Below are 17,560 nucleotides of genomic sequence, written 5' to 3' on the forward strand. Positions count from 1 at the left end.
GAGACCACTGCAAATTTAATGGTTCCTCTTTCGGAAATAGGAGGAGTTTCTTAAAGAGTTTTTTTGTTCAGACCCACAGATTTCAATGGCATGAAGTTACAATAATCAGAGGAGAAAGGTTAGGAGCTTTAGTCCCAGGTTTCTTGCACAGAAATGAAATCTTTGTCTTGCCTTTGTACTTAGACAGTCAGGAGCGTATATCAACTACAGCACTAGGCAGTAATCAAACAGGAAAACAAACACACTTCTCACGCTGTTAGAAATAGGTCTATCAGAAAATCAATGAGATAGCATGAAAATGTTTGTTTCCAAGGGGGCTTTTGTTTTTAAAATGATATCTTTACAAACTACTTTAGACCAACATGGTAGAAGAGTATAGTGTTTGCAAGATATGCAAAGTGCCACAATCCATTTGGGTTGCCAGTGCAAATAATGTGGAAGACAGGGTAGGTAGGAAAAAACATAGAAGAGGACAGTCTTTTGTGCTGACACCAGCATAAGCCTCAATACTGAAGTGATTTTCAGTGATTAGTATTTTCAGTGAGACATACATATATTCCCAGGAGTACAGAAATAACAGAAAAACAAACAAACAAAAAAATACCAAACCAAACCAAAAACATGACCTGCCACTCTGCCACATAGATATTGAAGTTAGGAGAAGCAGTTGTTAAAGCTGAACACATGCTTTATCTTTTCCGGTGGTGTTTAACCTCTTCTCTCTAAAAACTTTTTCCTTCTTGGTTTCCATGCCCAGTACAAACAAGGCAACAATGTGAACATTTTGAGTTGCCAGAGCTATTAGAAATCTATAGTGGTAATACTGAAGCTCCAAAACAATGCTTTGTAAGTTAACCAGCTTGTTCTGGTGCAGTCTAGACATGCTAGTGAGTTCAAAGGAATGAGCCCTGTTTGCTGACACAGATAATTAGCTTAGACCTAACAACAGACAAACAGGGCCTCATTTCCTCTGGACTTGATCTGGTTCAACCCAGATAATCCACGTGCCGCTAGACAATGCTTACTTGCATTTCAGTATCACTGTTAGCATTAATTGATGGAGCTGGGGTTAGTCTGTATTTAGCATGGGAGACTCCACCCTTCAGAATGTGAAGTAGGTGAGCTGCAGATAGATTAGTTAAGAACAAGAGTTCCATTAGCTTATAGAAGAAACGTCCATTTACTGTTTAACAGAAGCAAAGATTAACCTCTGTAGTCTCTCCCATATATTCATGTTAATGGCAGCAAAAGAAAAGCTTAGAAGAACTGTTCATTTTAAATAGTTTATATTATTATGAAAGAGGACTTCAACATCTGAAACTTGGTAGCACCACTCTACAGCTATTTACACATACTCGAAGCTATGCAATCAACTGAGCTTGCATTTAGCACAATGAATTTAATTTGCCAAGTCATTCATTTTTGTGGAATGCTGTAGAAGCAGGGGTCAAGATTACAGTCAAAGCTCAATTCTAGATCAGGTACCTACTGTGCAAATGCCAATAGCTTTTTATTTGATGTGGTCAAAACAGATTACTTTTCAAACTCAGATGTTGTAATCTTAACAGCTTTCATCCTCTTAGCACTGTTGTCATAACTATTGTAATCAAAAAGTAAATTAACCTCAGAATCAAAATTACCAGTCACAGACAAATTGCCACAAACATTATCTCAAGGAAATAATGTCTGCATTTCCATTTATCTCAACAGACCATTTCTGCCCAGCATCTTAGAATATTTTTTAAAGGATACTGAAAACATTATAATATCTAAAATGAAAAACTTTAATGAAGGCAAGCTTTACCAGATCCAGTTCTATTTTCCAAGAAAAACACACAGAATTTTTTAATCCACAAAGATAATGTCATACATTGACTGTACTGTTTCATTCATGAATTACTCTCATTTTATACAACTTAATCCAGTAATTCCAGCAAAGTGTGTATCAAGATCAATATCTGCTATGAACAACATTATATATGATTCATTTTTAATTAATTTATGATATATGCTACTTCATTGTAGCAAACATGAACTTTCTCTTTCTGTATCCAGGTTCCAGTTCCTCTACACACAGTACCATCACAAGACTGCCTTACTGCCTTAGGAGGCCTGGAATCCACATCTAATCCCCCTGCCACATGAATGAGTTTTAACAAGTGTGAGCACAGAAGCACAGTGGAGGAAGTAGACTACAGCTCTAGCTGCAGGACTGAGGGCTGCATAAAGGTGTCTATAGCGATATGCCATCTCTGGTCACGTACTCTTTACTTTTCTTGGCAGTCCCACACCTGTTGCAAGGACATACTGCAGTATACTTTGAAGCTGGAAGAACTGAGCTAATTCTGATTTTCCTTGATGTCAAGTTGCAATTGCAATGGTTCAGTAACAATTAGATGAGCTAGAGTATACATGAATCGGGGACAATAAGTACATTTGAGGCTGTCAAGACATGCCACAGCTCAACTCTTTCAACATGTGCACCTTTAACCTGAAGATGAAAATTTCAATAATTATTTTACTGTGTACAAGATAGTAATGAACAGTCTTAAGTTGTCTCTCAGCTATAACTGGCATTCCAGGAGAAAAGCTTACTATTGCAAGTGACCTTCTCTTGGAAGCAATTCATTTACCTTGGTTGGTTTGCTGAGAAACACCCTTCCAAAATACTGAATTCGTATGTATGTGAAAAATTTAATAGTAGTAGAAGTATTGTTATGATCATTGCATACATCACCTAAAGGCCTTAATATCAGGACTTTGGGGACACACCCTAAAGTGATTGTATTGACTGCAGCAACCATCTGACTTTTACACACATTTTTTTCTACTATTAGACCCCCTACAGAGCACGAAACTAATTCAGATTCTTCTGCATGTTTTATTTTCAAAAACAGAGATTATTTTTGTATAAGAGGTCCGGGAAATGGTATCACTAACAAATTCTCAGCAAACTGATGCAACAGAGACAGGCAGATAAATGGGAAGGCTTGGCAGTAGTATTTAAATATGCCACACACAAGGTACCTCACAGCTAGGCCAAGCGAGAAGGAGCTCAGAGCCTGTGATTCTTATGCAAGATAACAAATAAGGACTCCTACAAACAGAAATGGAAGGAGAAGCCAAGCAGCATTTTAGAAATCAACTGAGAGAGATACAGTATGTAGCTATTTCTAAATATGTTTTTCCTATTTTAATCGAGTAATTAATTTACTTCTGGGTCTTGCAGAAAAAGCAAGCTGTAAAAAGGGTTTGAGTGTAACAAGTATGTTTACAAAAACAGAGGTCTTACAAGAAGAATATTTTGAATTTTGTTCTTCCAAGGCATGTTCCCACATCTACACTCATATCAAGAAACATAACCACAAAATTGCAATAGCTCATTCTATAAATGCTTTCTTTATAATATCTTGTAACATCATCCACCTAAATCATGATCATGATTTTAAAGCTCAAAACCATAGCAATGACAATTATGTTTTCTCCCTAGCTGAGATTTCAACTAGTTAGCAAGTAGTAGTAGTCTAGCTTTTGAATGATATACCTGCATTTTATTGCTTAGTAATGAAAGCTGATAAGAGGATGGCAAGGAAACTGTGGCCATTCAATAGCAAAGACAGAATTTCTGGCCTCTTAAAAGTGATTGCATGCTGAATATGGGTGAGGTTCTATACAATGAAAACAATTAACCTTTGCGAAAAAGAATGTATCAATATCCTAAACACCAAAATAAAGCCAAATTATGCATTTTCTGAGACAAATTTTTAACCAAATGAATTACAAACATGAATCTTATTGAAGTAGCAAATGTGTATGGTTTCATTGAAGAACAAACGAAGAAGGGAGGTATTATTATTAGAACTACTTTTATTACAAATGGTGCACAGAAGACGAATAGCATAACCAAGAAATGTAAAAGACATTGTTTACCAGGTGGCTGTTGTTATTTGTCTATCACTTCAGGCACAGCTTGTACCACATTTTAAAAAGAAAGTTATAATTCTCTCCATTCTTGTGGACAGCTATTACATTTGTTCTTCTGCCTATATATATACACACAGATTTTTCTGGATTGGAGACAATTTCACCATATTAGAAGACAGCCTAATAAAGACTGTCCCAATTGCACCTTTATCATTCAGTCACAATACTAGCTTGCTTAACTGGCAGAAACAATTCCTTCCAGGCTTTTCTGCCCAAATACAATGAAAACACAGCTGGCCCAATGAGGTCTGAGGAGAAAAATATAACAGAGACCTTCCATGCTCTGTGTATCGGAGCTAACACTAAGGATGGGACTCAGCAGAGAAGACATAACAGAAATGAATATAAAACAACAGCCAGAGCTGTAATGACAAAAAATGGACCCTGCTGTTAAAAGTTCTTAAATTCTCTCCTTTGGACTTCTGACCCTGTATGCATGGGAGAGAGGAGAAAAGAGTGGCCTGATGGACAGTACTCTGAGATAATTTGAGTTAATCCCTTGAGAATTTACACATTCAAAAGGAGAACTGATTACTGTGTTACTCAGCATCCTTTGGGTCTTCAAAGACTGATGAGTAAAATGGCAAAGTCTCAATATGAGGAACATCAGAGAAAGCAAGATGATCTGAAGAAACCTTAGGAAAACTGAATTCATCAAGATATCCTACACAACTTGATTACCCAAATCTTAAACACACTAAGCACTTACCAGGACACTAAATTAACTCCTTGCAATTGCAAGCAACTAAGGAAAAATGCTTAATTTAGAATGATTTTCTAGGCATTCAATATATTTTTAGTCTATAATAAATAAAAGATCTGCAATATGAAGACCAAAGCCATAAAAATAAAACATGCTACACGAAGACAGAAGGAGATTTTCAAAGTACTCCTGAGTGAACTGTTATAACACAACAATCCATTAGCCTCCCTGGAAAACAACAGCATGTGTAAGAACATCAGCTCATTTAACTCATTCTAGATTTAACATAAAGTATAATTTTCTACAGTTCATACAATTTTTAACTTTCTGCTTATTAACTATTTCATGTGCTTTCAGTACACAACTTAAAAGCTGTCCTCTATTTCAATCTCACACAATCTATTTCACTCTCCTAGGAAAAAATACTGTAATTCACATAAAATTGTAGTAACGCATATATAATCTAATCATTTAAGAACCTACAGCAGTGAAGGCTTAAATATATGCATCTCTAGCAGCTGAGTCCTCTGTCCTAAAGGAACCATCTGAAATAGATCATAGAATCATTTGGTTTGGAAGGGACCTTAAAGATTACCCAATTCCAACCCCTGTGCCATGGGCAGGGACATCTCCCACCAGACCAGGTTGCCCAAAGCCCCATCCAGCCTGGCCTTCAACACCTCCAGGGATGGGGCATCCACAGCTTCTCTGGGAAACCTCTGCCAATGCCTCAGCATCTTCAGAGTAAAGACTCTCTTCCCTATATCTAGTCCAAATCTACCCTCTTTTAGTTTAAAGCTGTTACGGCTTGTCCTATCACTACACTCCCTGACAAAGAGTCCCTCCCTATCTCTCCTGTAGGCCCCTTTAGGTACTGGAAGGCCGCTGTAAGGTCTTCCCAGAGCCTTCTCTTCTCTAGGGTGAACAACCACAACTCCCTCAGCCTCCCTTCATAGGAGAGGTGCTCCAGTCCTCCGATCATCTTTGGGGCTGTGACATCTGAAGATAGACAAAGTACTGTCTGGAGGTCATGCTTTATCCTCCTTACCTATCAAAGGAACCTAAATCTTAAGGTTAGACTATATAAATAGTTGTTAAGCAACTAAGTGAAGATGCTATTAATTCAACATCTGTAGTTCATATATGTATAATGCATGACTGTGTGCCTGCATACACAGATATAATAAACTGTCAGCATCAGATGATGTTAGAAAAATATCAATGTGCCTTGTTCCCTCTTTAAAATGTCCTACTCTAAGATATGAAATTAATTTATTTCTGTGATAGAGAGCAAACAGACTAAAATTTTAACGCTGTCACTGTAAATTAATCATTTTTTACTCTGTTGAACTGGTAATAATAAAAAACTAGAAGTAGCGAAAACTGGGAGTATAACATGTCATAAATAGGCTGTCTTCCACTCTTCCCCTCGATTAGTTGCCAATTTGGCCATTTTCCACAGATTGAGGAAAGAGGAGGGGTCACACAGAGATTTTACCTAATGAGAGGACAAAAGAAATTGAAAGCTGCTCAGAAGCGTCAGAAGCATCACACCCAGGGGCACCGTAAAAATAGAAAAGGAAGTAGTCAAAAATGTCTGTACAGAGCACAAATAATAACTAATTTGTAATTTTAGTCATCTCTGGAAACAGGTGAAGGATACTTGGCCAAATCATGAGTCCAGTCCATAAAATAAGATTAGGCATGCTCTGCCAATAGTGTTTGGGTTGTAATTAAATTGGACAAATAGACAGAAGATATTAACTGTGAAGATCAACCAGCCACTTGTTCAATTTAAGGTTAAGGCATACCTATGGTCAATGAGAAAAAGACACACTTGAATGCTTGCCTTGAAGAGCCGTGGAAGTAAGGAGATTCTAGATAACCTTGTGAGATAAGGATGTCCCTCAGAAAAAAAAAAAATGTTAATAATAGAATATTGAATTATCATCAGCTGGAAATTTGGCTCAGTGCACACTGAAAATCAGCTTACACCGTTTGCCTACCAGGACACTTAATACAAAACATAGATTTATAATGTAGCATTGCACTGCTGACTTTTTGCCTCTTTTCAGGCTATTGACAGTAAATATCAACGTGACCTTTACTGTCTGGCAAGTTGGACAAGTGCTAGTGGCTATCGATTTCCATAACGTGGTGTATGGCACCAATCTCCACAACGTGGTGTAAGGATTTCCAGTGTTCATTTATCTGTAGGGGGAGTGACAGCAAGAAAGAAATCCCCAGAAGACTAAAGAATTGATCTGTTCTGTTTGACCTCTATCACTGGCCTTCTGCATTGTCATGACTGGGTCATATCATCATCCAGTTTACTCAGCTATAAAATGTTCCCACATAGTGCTATCCTCTATCACATGGATGATATAAATGATCACTTCAGCCGAGTAGATATAAAGAAAATGGAAAGCAAATCTGTGACATAAATCTGAGTCCCTTGCCTTCCCAGCCTTGATGTAGAAATGTCAAGAAGAAATATGAATGGCTGCTTGCCCATCTAATGTGAATGAAGTGGAACAAATGTATTTAATGTACTTTCTGCTGTGAACAGCATGAGGCTTCAACAATTCCACTACGGAAAGAAGACTGTTTCTCAGCCCGGCAATAAGACTGTGTGCTCTCATGGCAACACTAAATACAGTACCTTGGAATTAAAATCACTCGGGAAGACAGCCACTGATAAAAAACTTGAAACAAACAAAATAATTGCAAGTATTCTCCTCTTAGCTGTAAACTTTGAGTTCTGCATTCATTACACCTTTTCTGGTTTCAAAATGTGATTACAAACCAAAAGTTTAAAATTTGTACACAATCAAAAAAAAAAAAAAAGAGTAAGTAAGAAAAAGTCCAAATCAGCAACCCAGAAATCAAACATTTGACTAGGAGACAGAAGAACTTTTGATGACAAGCCTTTCTACAGGGGCTAAGGCATTTTGCATCAGAGTAGTTGCACACCATACAGCAAAACTCTTAGTGTTGCTCTCTATTTAAGAGATTTCATTTCAATAGTGGATTTTTTTTTAAAATCAGAATTATTTTATGAATCACAAATAATGGTGTATCACTGTTGTTTGATGGTATTTCATAGCAGAAGCTGTTTTAAGACAAAAGTAGGAAAAAAAACCCTGCTTTCATACCCATCAGCATTTATGACATTGTTATGAATAGAAAATTAGATTTCTAAAGGTAGGTTTATATCTACTGTCAGAAAATCTTGTACTCAGATGCACCATGTACCCGAGGTGATTGATCTCAAAAGCTGACATACTTCTCCCAGGATGAGATAGTTCCTGGGAGTACAGCTCTCTTTTCATTAACCATAGAAGGAACCTGACATAACCTGCTTGCATGAGATGTCTCAATGGATAGATAGATAACTAACATCAAATGAGCTTACTACCGGCCCCCCCCGAAGTGGATGATTTACATAGGTCTTTCCCCTCAGTGTTTTTCTTTCAGTGCTTCATAATCTCTGACTCCAACAGATCTATGCTTTTATTTGTAGTGCTTAACCTGTAGCAACACATGTAACTTTGAGTCTGAGATTTCCATGCACAACTGACTTTGTTGTGTACTCCATTAACTTAATCTTTTGACATTTTTACCTGGACCTAGACAAGCTTGAGAAGTGGGCCACGTAAATGTAATGAGGTTCAACAAGTCTAAGTGTAAGTATTTGAAGAAATCACAACTTAATAATATGCTGTCACATTTGTCCAAAGAAACTTTGTTAATTAGAAAATTAATTTAAACAAACAAACAATAATATATCAGCAGATGTGAAGTAAAAAGACTAATGTGGACTACAGAATTTATTAGTTATATTTTTATAATAATAACATTACTATAGCTTATAGACATACTATACGTGCTATAGCTTTTGTTCACCTCTATCTTACACTTTTTCTAAATTAAGTTTGCATTTGGTACGTGATCTGTTACTTTACATGAACTGTTACTTCAAACTGTTGTATTCATTAATGTTATCTGATTACTCAAATAGCCTACAAGAGAAAACAAAGTCACCTCTGTTATAACAGAGGATTACACGTGAGAAGTTTCAGGTAGACTGAGTATTATGCAATTAGATGGGTGTCAACTTCCTGCCTTTAAGAGCTACCTTTTATATCCTTAACAAGGGAGAAATCACTGTGCTGATAATAACAGTCTCATTTGGCACCACACTTTCCAGAGAGTACTGTACGACATAATTTCTCACATCAGCCTTTAGGAAATATGACAGCTTAACAATAGATGATTTATGGCCTCAAAGAGAGGACTAAAACAGATCCTTGGTTTTCCTTTCACAGAAATTACAGTTGAGATGTCACCATCTGACCTCCATGCATAAATAAGGGCAATTGTCACAGGAAACATTTTTGCTACCACTCCTAGAGCTGCCACACCAGTGCTGGAGACACTGAAGGACAGGCTTAAGGCTGTAATAATATTTATGCATGCTTTCCAAAGAAGTTGATAAATCAGTAGTGTGCTGATTCTATTCTTCCTTAGTCACAGAACTCTAATTCACCATGAGAAATGTCTCTTCCAAAGCAACGCTACTGTCTTTTGATTATTTTTTTTAAAGACATAGGAAGCATACATGGGTACTTCTAGGCAGAATATGAGTGCAGCATCAAATACGAAGGAATATAACCTGCCTCTTATCAGCTGCCACGTGGTTTCTGGTTCAGCACTTCTAATCTGGCCCTTTAGAGAATAATCAATGGGCCTGATGGCTTTGTGGACACAACCTCAGAATCACATGTATAAGGGTGCCCATGCCACATGATATTTTGTGTTACACCTGTTACTGTGATAGAATGGAAAGGCACATCTCCTCACTCCCAGTTTGCTCATGTGATTTTTTCAAATCATAAAAATTCAATACTAAATAATACAAAAACAAACTAGCTCTCTAATACTATTTTCACATATCTTGATGGAAGCAGCATGTGTTTTAACCACCAGTAGTGAGTGCAAAAATCCAAATTCTACATGATGGTTTGAGTGTGAATCTACTTTTAGGTCCTGTCCTGGAATAGGAATAAATACCACTTTACTACATTATGTCTTACCATCATCTTTGTCAGGCACAATGGTAATTCGAGTGCTTGCAAATTCTGTACCAATTCTTCCACCCATTGGCATGCTCAGCAGAACATCAAAGGTCTCAGCCTCTTCATACAAGGAATCATCTATGATGACTACCCGACACATTTTTTCTCGTTCATCTTTGTCAAAACGTAGAACACTGTTGTGATCCTCAGGCCTGGATATGTAGTCGGAGTATGAAAGTACAGAGGTTGGGGCGGTGCCAGATGCTGTTCCTGTGGCATAAAAGGAAAACAGTCACTACACAAACCCTGGCTATTAAATCCCCTCACAGAAGCTGAATTTTAATTATCTTTTTATTTCTGTTTAGTTTTAGGTGATAGCATGGATAGAAATGTTTAAGCAGGCTACATTTCTGAGATCTCTGGACACACTACTTCTACTATATCATGCAATGTAGGCATACGGGCCCTCAAATTCTTTTGCAGTTTTTCACTCAGAAGGAATATTGTAGTTTATCACAAAAGATAAAGGCTGACAAAGGAGACCCTGTGAGGGCTAGAAATTAGCTCATTTAGTGTATTCAGTAGAAGATGTCAGTGTATCAGAAATTAATTATAACTAGATGCAATCTGATGAAAACAAATGAAACTGTACTCTGTATTGGTATAATTAATAGGAGATTGGTAGATAGAGGAAGGAGAAGAACATCAGCTGAGCAGTATTATTTTATACCCATTTTTTCAAGCAAGTAAGGGCACGGACAAGCACTGCAGTGCTTTTAATTCTCACCACTTTCAAATATTAGAAATCACATATAAAAATCTTGCAAAAAGATAAAAAACAGATCTCTTTAACCTCATAATAACAGGCAGGTATTTGGAACATGATCACTTTTTGTCTATATTTAATAAGACTGTAAGACAGATTGCAAAGATGAATACATTTCCAATTGAGACTGAAGATGAAGTCATTAACATAATTTCATTATGCAATAGATGGACCAATTCTTTTTGCTTTTCTGCCTCTTTTCCACTTTCACTTCTTTTTCTATTGTAGATTCTGTTACCTTGTTGGGTGTAACAGATAACCATCAGTTCCTGGCTCACGTCTCCACTTCTTCTGACTGGAATAAATAACTCACCAACATCTTCTTCAATAGTATACGTGGACTGAGGAATAAAAACAGTTGATTCTGCAAAGGACAAACACATTTATTTATGTAGGTTTATGGCTTCAGAAAGTCACCTGTGAAATAGCTAGAAGCATTTTAGCATAAGCTTTGCAATCCACTGCTACTCATGGCATTTCCCCTCCAGTTAATCTTTTGACGTATGAACATATTGCCAATACAATTCTGGAACAGTTCTTACCATCTCCTGGATCAATAATCTCCACTGTGGATACATCTGGAAATTCCAGAACTGCCATGACAGGCTCAGAAAGAACAATTTGAAAAGACTCAGACTGTTCATGTTCACCATCACTCAAAATCCGTACTCGCCATGTAGCTAAGGTTTGTCCGGGATTAAACTGCACCTGCTTCTGTGCTTTTCCTCTGAAGTCTTTATCTTTCTTGGCAGTACCATCTCTGGTGCTAATACCTGCCAAAATCAAAGATTCAGGTCATTAAAAACACCACTTGTATTTTTCTCTCATTACATCATCTTAAAACAAAAAGAAAAAAAAAGCTTATTTTTTCACAACAATTCTTTTTGTTGCTGAATCAATTTTATATTGGTGTCACACATAGCGGAGAAAGCCTCAATTAATATTATGAAGACAGAGTTAGCCAAACCAAAACTAACTCCTAGAAAAGCTAAATTCTCTAAGCAGATTATCAAGTTTCCATTTTTCAGTAATTCACCTATGCATGACCAAAAGACCAACAGATTTTGTTTCTCCCTTTACCATTTTGGGTTCTCTTCTGTTCCATATTATCTAAATAACATGTTACCTGAAACCCACGATATTTATTTCTCTTAGAAAAAATACACCTGGGAAGTCCAGCCTTCAAGGGGAAAGCTAAGGAAAACACAAAGACACAAAGAGGTAAAACCATAGAGAACACAGATGATAGAAGATGTAAAATCTGAGCCATTGTGGTCATGGTCATTTCCACTACAGTAAGCACTTTTTCTTTTTTTTTTTTTTTTTAATGATTATCCATTGTAATTAATTTATAATTATCCTGTGTAATTATAATATTTATGAATTTTCAGTGTTTGCATAATGATGATCATTAAACTCAAACTTTTCAACTCAAGTCAAGTTGAAAATGCAAAGCCACGGGATAAAATCCAGTACAGCTCCTCCCACCTAGACCTTACAGCCTCAGGATCCAGGCTGCTCTGAAATGGCTTTTTGTTGGTGTTTCCCTCCCAGTTTAAGGCTGTCTGACAGCCTTTTGTATTCTTTCTGCTTAGTAATTCCATTTTGCAGGATTAAGGTAGTCAACCAGAGGCAAATTATTTCAACTGTCTTGTCAGATCTTTTGCTCTGAGTCAGTTCAGTTCAGAAATTGAATTTGAATCCATAGGTAGAAAATTATGTAAACTCTTTAAAAGGCAGAAGTCAAACCAGTATCTGTTAATCGCTAACAGTAGTTAATTTAAACCACACGTCCTTAACTTTGTTTCATTCATCTCTCTTATTCTTTTACTTTCTCTTAAAGAAATATCTATCAAATGTGATAATGCAATCTTTTTTTCACCTTTCACTCCTCAGACACTGCAAACAGCTTTCAACACCTCCTGTATCAGCCTGAACTGACTGCCAACATTGACTGAAGCAAATGAGCCTACTGCTTTTAGCTGCTAACCAGACCGGCTCACAATGCCCTGAAAATGATGTGTGTTTATTGCTGCCTTTCTGATTGCTACAGCCGTATTTTCTCATTACAGGGAAAATAAAATCTGGATGGGAACTGTAGTCTATGAAAAAATACAACAATAGTATCAACCTTAGATATCTGATCATAAAATAATCCTTGATTGTACATGTGATGAGTAAATATTGCCATTCATTAAAACTTACCACTTTACTCATGGATTAGTTAAAATCTGTACGAGTCTTCTAATTAACCTGTGTGCTACACGTTAACTGCTGTTTATAGATGACGTACATATATGTATACACATAAATACATACATAAGTGTATGAAAGGTGGCATGAAAGGATGTTCAGTGCTTTTAGAATACCTCTTGGCAAGAAGCAGACATCAACATCTCAGCCTTTTTATGCTAGTTTGTGGGAAAATACTGGCCTTGTCATCTATTTATAGGAGACCCTTTAGGCTGTGAAGCTAACAAGATTTCTGAAGACACAAAAGTACTTTGGAAATTAGGATTATAGATGTATTTGCTTCTTTAAAAATATACTTTAAAATCTTTATCATTCCAGTATTTTTAATATTGGGCTTGGACAATAAAAATGACAATATTCTGTAGTGTCAAATGCATTCCTTTAAGAGATGTATTTCATGAAGAATTCCTTAATTTATCTTACAAAAAAAAAAAAAAAAAGGGAGTAAAGATTCCACACTGAGAAACCTGTCCAACTTAAGTTCTGTGATATTTCTTATGCGTTTTCTCATAAACTACTTTTAATTGTAAATATTTTAATTTTCTTCCAATTAATAAAAAGCATTCCGCAGGCTGCTGACTTTCTTCGGTGCTTGCTGTTTTCCACGGCATGGAGGTAAATCAGCTAAAGGAACTCTGACTTAAATTTTTATATAGGACAATCACTTCTTTGTTCTGATATAATTTCATGCTAATTTGGGATATATACAACATTGCCAGCATTTCAAAATACTGCACATTGAGAAGGCATATAGCAAGACTACATTTCACTCTTTTCTGTTTTAATGATGTCCTCCTGAGTAACAGACCCTTGTGTATCCTCCAAATTGGGTCCACAAACATTTCATTACCTGAAGTCACAAACTTGTTCTGCTAGCGAATAAATAGTTTGTTACAAACAGACTAAAGCATGAGATGTGAAGATATGATTGTACCATAAAAACACTTATATTTCTAAACACTTCTAAATGTATATATGAATAAGAGAATAACTTGTTGCACTATTCTTATTTCATTATGTTTTATGATTTTAATTTTACATTTTTATATTTATAATCAACTAAATACTTAAAATCTAAATTACTAAAATACTTTCAAAAATTCAGTCCAAACAGCAAAATTATTTCCAGGGAAGAAGCACTCTGGAGAACTAATTAGAATAACATGCTGTGGTAAACTTCAGTTTCATATTGATTAACCAGTCTTGCTTACATGATCCTCTTCTGATATTGAAGCCAACAGAAATTTTCATGTTTCAAATCAAAAAAGGAAGGACCGGGTCTTGGATTTTTGATTCATAAGTAATTGAGAAGACTAAAATTGAACTTACTTATAAAAGAGGTTTCTCCCAGGTAACCTCTCCGTTTAAGAACAACATCAAGATATTTGGAATCTTCATTTACCAAATAATATGCCTTTTCTAAGGAGATCCATGCCCAGTTTAGACGAAAATGCTGATTTCTCAGCTTATTGCCTCCTGCAAAATAAAAAATAAATTTATTCATTTTCATATTCATTAAAGAGTACTTTGTCTGTTGAGGTTGATGTAACCTGTATCCTGGGTAAAATATGTATCTTAACTGGACATTAGAATTCCAGCATAGGTTTAAAACAAAGAAATAACAAGTAAAGAACGCAATCATGATACATTCGGTGCAAGCAGAATACATTTACCTTAGATGTATACAACCTAGTCCCATTCATTCCAAGGTATGCTATTTTTTATTTTTATTTTTCCCAAGGGAAAATAACAAGAATTCATTAAATTATATTTGAAATCTCTTTTTCAGAAATTACAAAAACTGTGGATGATACAAGCTTCTGCAGAACTGTATTTGCATTTCCAAATGACAGACTCAAAGGACATCACATGGAACTTCCTTGATATGATAAGACTGCCAGAAGCACTGAAAGGTCCTTATTATCCTGAGACCCTGGAAATGGCACCTACCATCTGCCTGCCTTTACCCACACAGCCTGCTTTCCAAATTCAATACTTTGTTCACTAAATCTAACAATTTTCGGTCTTCCTGGTTTAGAATGTATGCATCTGCACTGTACGATTTAGGAAGAGCTTTACATGTCACTAAGAAATGGTTTCAATAAAATTAAGTATCCCTGATACACGCCACAGTTTATACCTCTGCTGATGCTCTCCTCAGCTTACAAGCTTGGAATTGTTTTGGTTAACTACAGTTACGATTGCCTGTGTCACCTAAGGAGATTTAGGGAGACACAAATGCTTACTGGCATTCTTTTAAACTATTTATACTAGGATTCTTTTAAACTATTTTGTAATGACCTACCTTAGCAGTACTATGAATACCTCAAACTGTGTAAGCTGCTGAAATGGATTTGAGAGTTAAGCTTTCGAAAGACCAAAAGATGTCCTCACCAGCTGTCACTCAGGCACAGCAGCAGTACCACGCTCTGGCAAAGAAAGCAGACCCCAGAGATCCCTTCCAAGGTCTCTAACATAGCAATCACACAACAGCTTCCCTGAGATCTTGCTGAACATGGATTGAGTGTCTCAGTTTCTGTGCACTCAGACACTGAGAAGTGAAAGCCCTGTATAGTAAGTAGTACATTCAGCTAGGGGACCTAAATGGCTAATGCAGACCAAGTCGGCATCTCTGGGTGGCACCTGTTGATGTCCATGGCGTCATCTTTAAGCTAAAGATCATACTTCTCTTACAATAATATAAAGAACCTTCTCAGTCCTCCTCTAACAAAAATGCCCAGATCAGCATGCTCTAGTTTTCAAGCCAAAGCAATACCAGAATACAAGAAGCATCACTCAAAGTTTTAGAGGGGATGATTTGGAAGGCATTTAACTCCAGCTGCAAAACACTAAGCACCAGTCTGCAATGTGAGCATGTCTCAGCCTAATTTCTCATTTCCAGCAGAAATTAAGCTGATGTGTCTACAATTAATAGGATTTGCACAACTGTGAACCCAATAGGAAGTGGTCATTGGCAGACTACACGGGGCTTATCTTAGTCTAAAAAAAAAATCCAGAAGCAACAACTGTAAACAGATGGTACAGCCCAGCTAAAAATGCTGCATTTCTTTTCATCTGGAAAGAGAAGAGCTGAAAAGAACTAGCAGCTATTTCACTGTCTGTAAACTAAGCATTTGTGCAACAGACTGAATATATCAAATTAGATTAACACATTTCTGATAAAATACAGCGTAGCTTTACTTTGTCATGTACAGTTTACCTCCATCTGTTCACTAATTTTCCACAGCAAAAAGGCATTTCTTGTCAGTGCAGGGATTCTGGGTGTCACAGATTAAAAAGCAGGACAAATCAAGTTCCGTATATCATCCTATAGGGTATGTTTGCTATTACTCAGGGGAATCATGTTAACTTCCACTGCAAGACTAAAACAACCTGTTGAGCTCAGTGAAGACAGATGCTCACTCGGCAACTATCTTCTGGGAATGCTGGCTGGTGTGAGAGGCTGTAGTCTGATCTCCTTCCCACAAGGTGCTGCTACAGAACAAGATTAGCTCAGGTAACATCGGTCTCAAGTGTTCAAAGAAATCCCTTTAGAATTAAACACTTCTGTGCAAAAGCCAGGGAATAAAATAACTTCCTCTGAACAGCAGAGACACATATCTATGTGTTTCAGTTCACTCATGGCTTAACTATTGGAGGAAGAGCCAGAGGCTGGTTTTCCCCTTCCAGTTTCTTCCAGTCTGTTCCTTTGAACAAATAGGCAACCCTTCATTTGCTTCCACTCTGCTTCAAATATATCCCTCCATATTTCTTTATTGACCTGTCTGCTAGAAAACAAACCACAACACAACATGACACAACACAACACAGCTAACCATGTAATCTCTCTAACATAAAAACAATGGTACTACGTAAATGAAAGGAGGGAAATGGTCATGAAAGTGACTCCTTGCCCTTGCAGTCTTTTCACCTCAGCTGTTACAAAGGGAAGGCCACAAATGCACATACCAAAAACTGCAATAAGTAACCAAGAGCTGTAATAAGCATCATTATAAATCCAGTAACTACGGTGTTAGCTAAACTCAGCAAGTATCTTCCCATTAGTTTCTTGGGACAAATTGAAGAGAATATGTTTTGTGAGAAAAACTGTCTAAGTGTGCCACCTTTGAACACTCTGACCAATTTAAACATAATTTGACAGAGGTATAAAAATTTCTAGGATATAAAAGAAATGAAACAGTACCTATAGGCATCATTGCTGAGAAAAAAACACTGCTGCATGAGCTCATTTGTTATTAGCAATGCAAGCGTCAGACTGTATAAACCTCCCAGCTGAAGGAAAAGCTTCTACGAGGGTTTGCATCATTTTAGATGGAAGATATTCCAACTAGGAGACAGAAAGCAATAGGAAATCTAGCATCACTTGTTCTACTGCCCGCTGATAATGGTTCAAATATCTTGTGGGAACAGGCACACGCAATCTACAATGCACAGGTCTCTTACATTTCATCTTTAGTGTCTTAAATAGGTCAAACTTAAATCTAATCTATATTCGCACATAATTAGTGAACATATCAAGTTTATTATACAAGAGAAAAAGTCCCTGCTGCTAAGAAGGAACAGTCATGTGGAGAAATTCCAACAGCCAGCTACCAAACCAGTTCATTCCTGTCATAAATGCTATGGAAAATGCTGAAATACAGTGAGCTAAGAACCTAATGACAGCATGAAACTTAGGAAGCAGAAAACACAAGA

At 36.7% G+C, this 17,560-nt stretch overlaps 1 protein-coding gene across 1 annotated transcript in view; it reads right to left on the reverse strand.

Moving 5' to 3' along the window:
* The window catches only part of FREM2 (FRAS1 related extracellular matrix 2), a 127,374-nt gene that overhangs the window by 38,729 nt on the left and 71,085 nt on the right, over positions 1 to 17,560 (reverse strand). The window contains exons 3-6 of the mRNA XM_035542827.1: positions 14,174 to 14,320; positions 11,134 to 11,364; positions 10,830 to 10,955; positions 9,784 to 10,035 (exon numbers count right to left, since the gene is read on the reverse strand). Coding sequence (XP_035398720.1) covers positions 9,784 to 10,035; positions 10,830 to 10,955; positions 11,134 to 11,364; positions 14,174 to 14,320 — 756 coding nt within the window. The remainder of the gene's footprint in view (positions 1 to 9,783; positions 10,036 to 10,829; positions 10,956 to 11,133; positions 11,365 to 14,173; positions 14,321 to 17,560) is intronic.

Source organism: Cygnus atratus, chromosome 1 (assembly GCF_013377495.2).
Source record: "Cygnus atratus isolate AKBS03 ecotype Queensland, Australia chromosome 1, CAtr_DNAZoo_HiC_assembly, whole genome shotgun sequence".
NCBI lineage: Eukaryota > Metazoa > Chordata > Aves > Anseriformes > Anatidae > Cygnus > Cygnus atratus.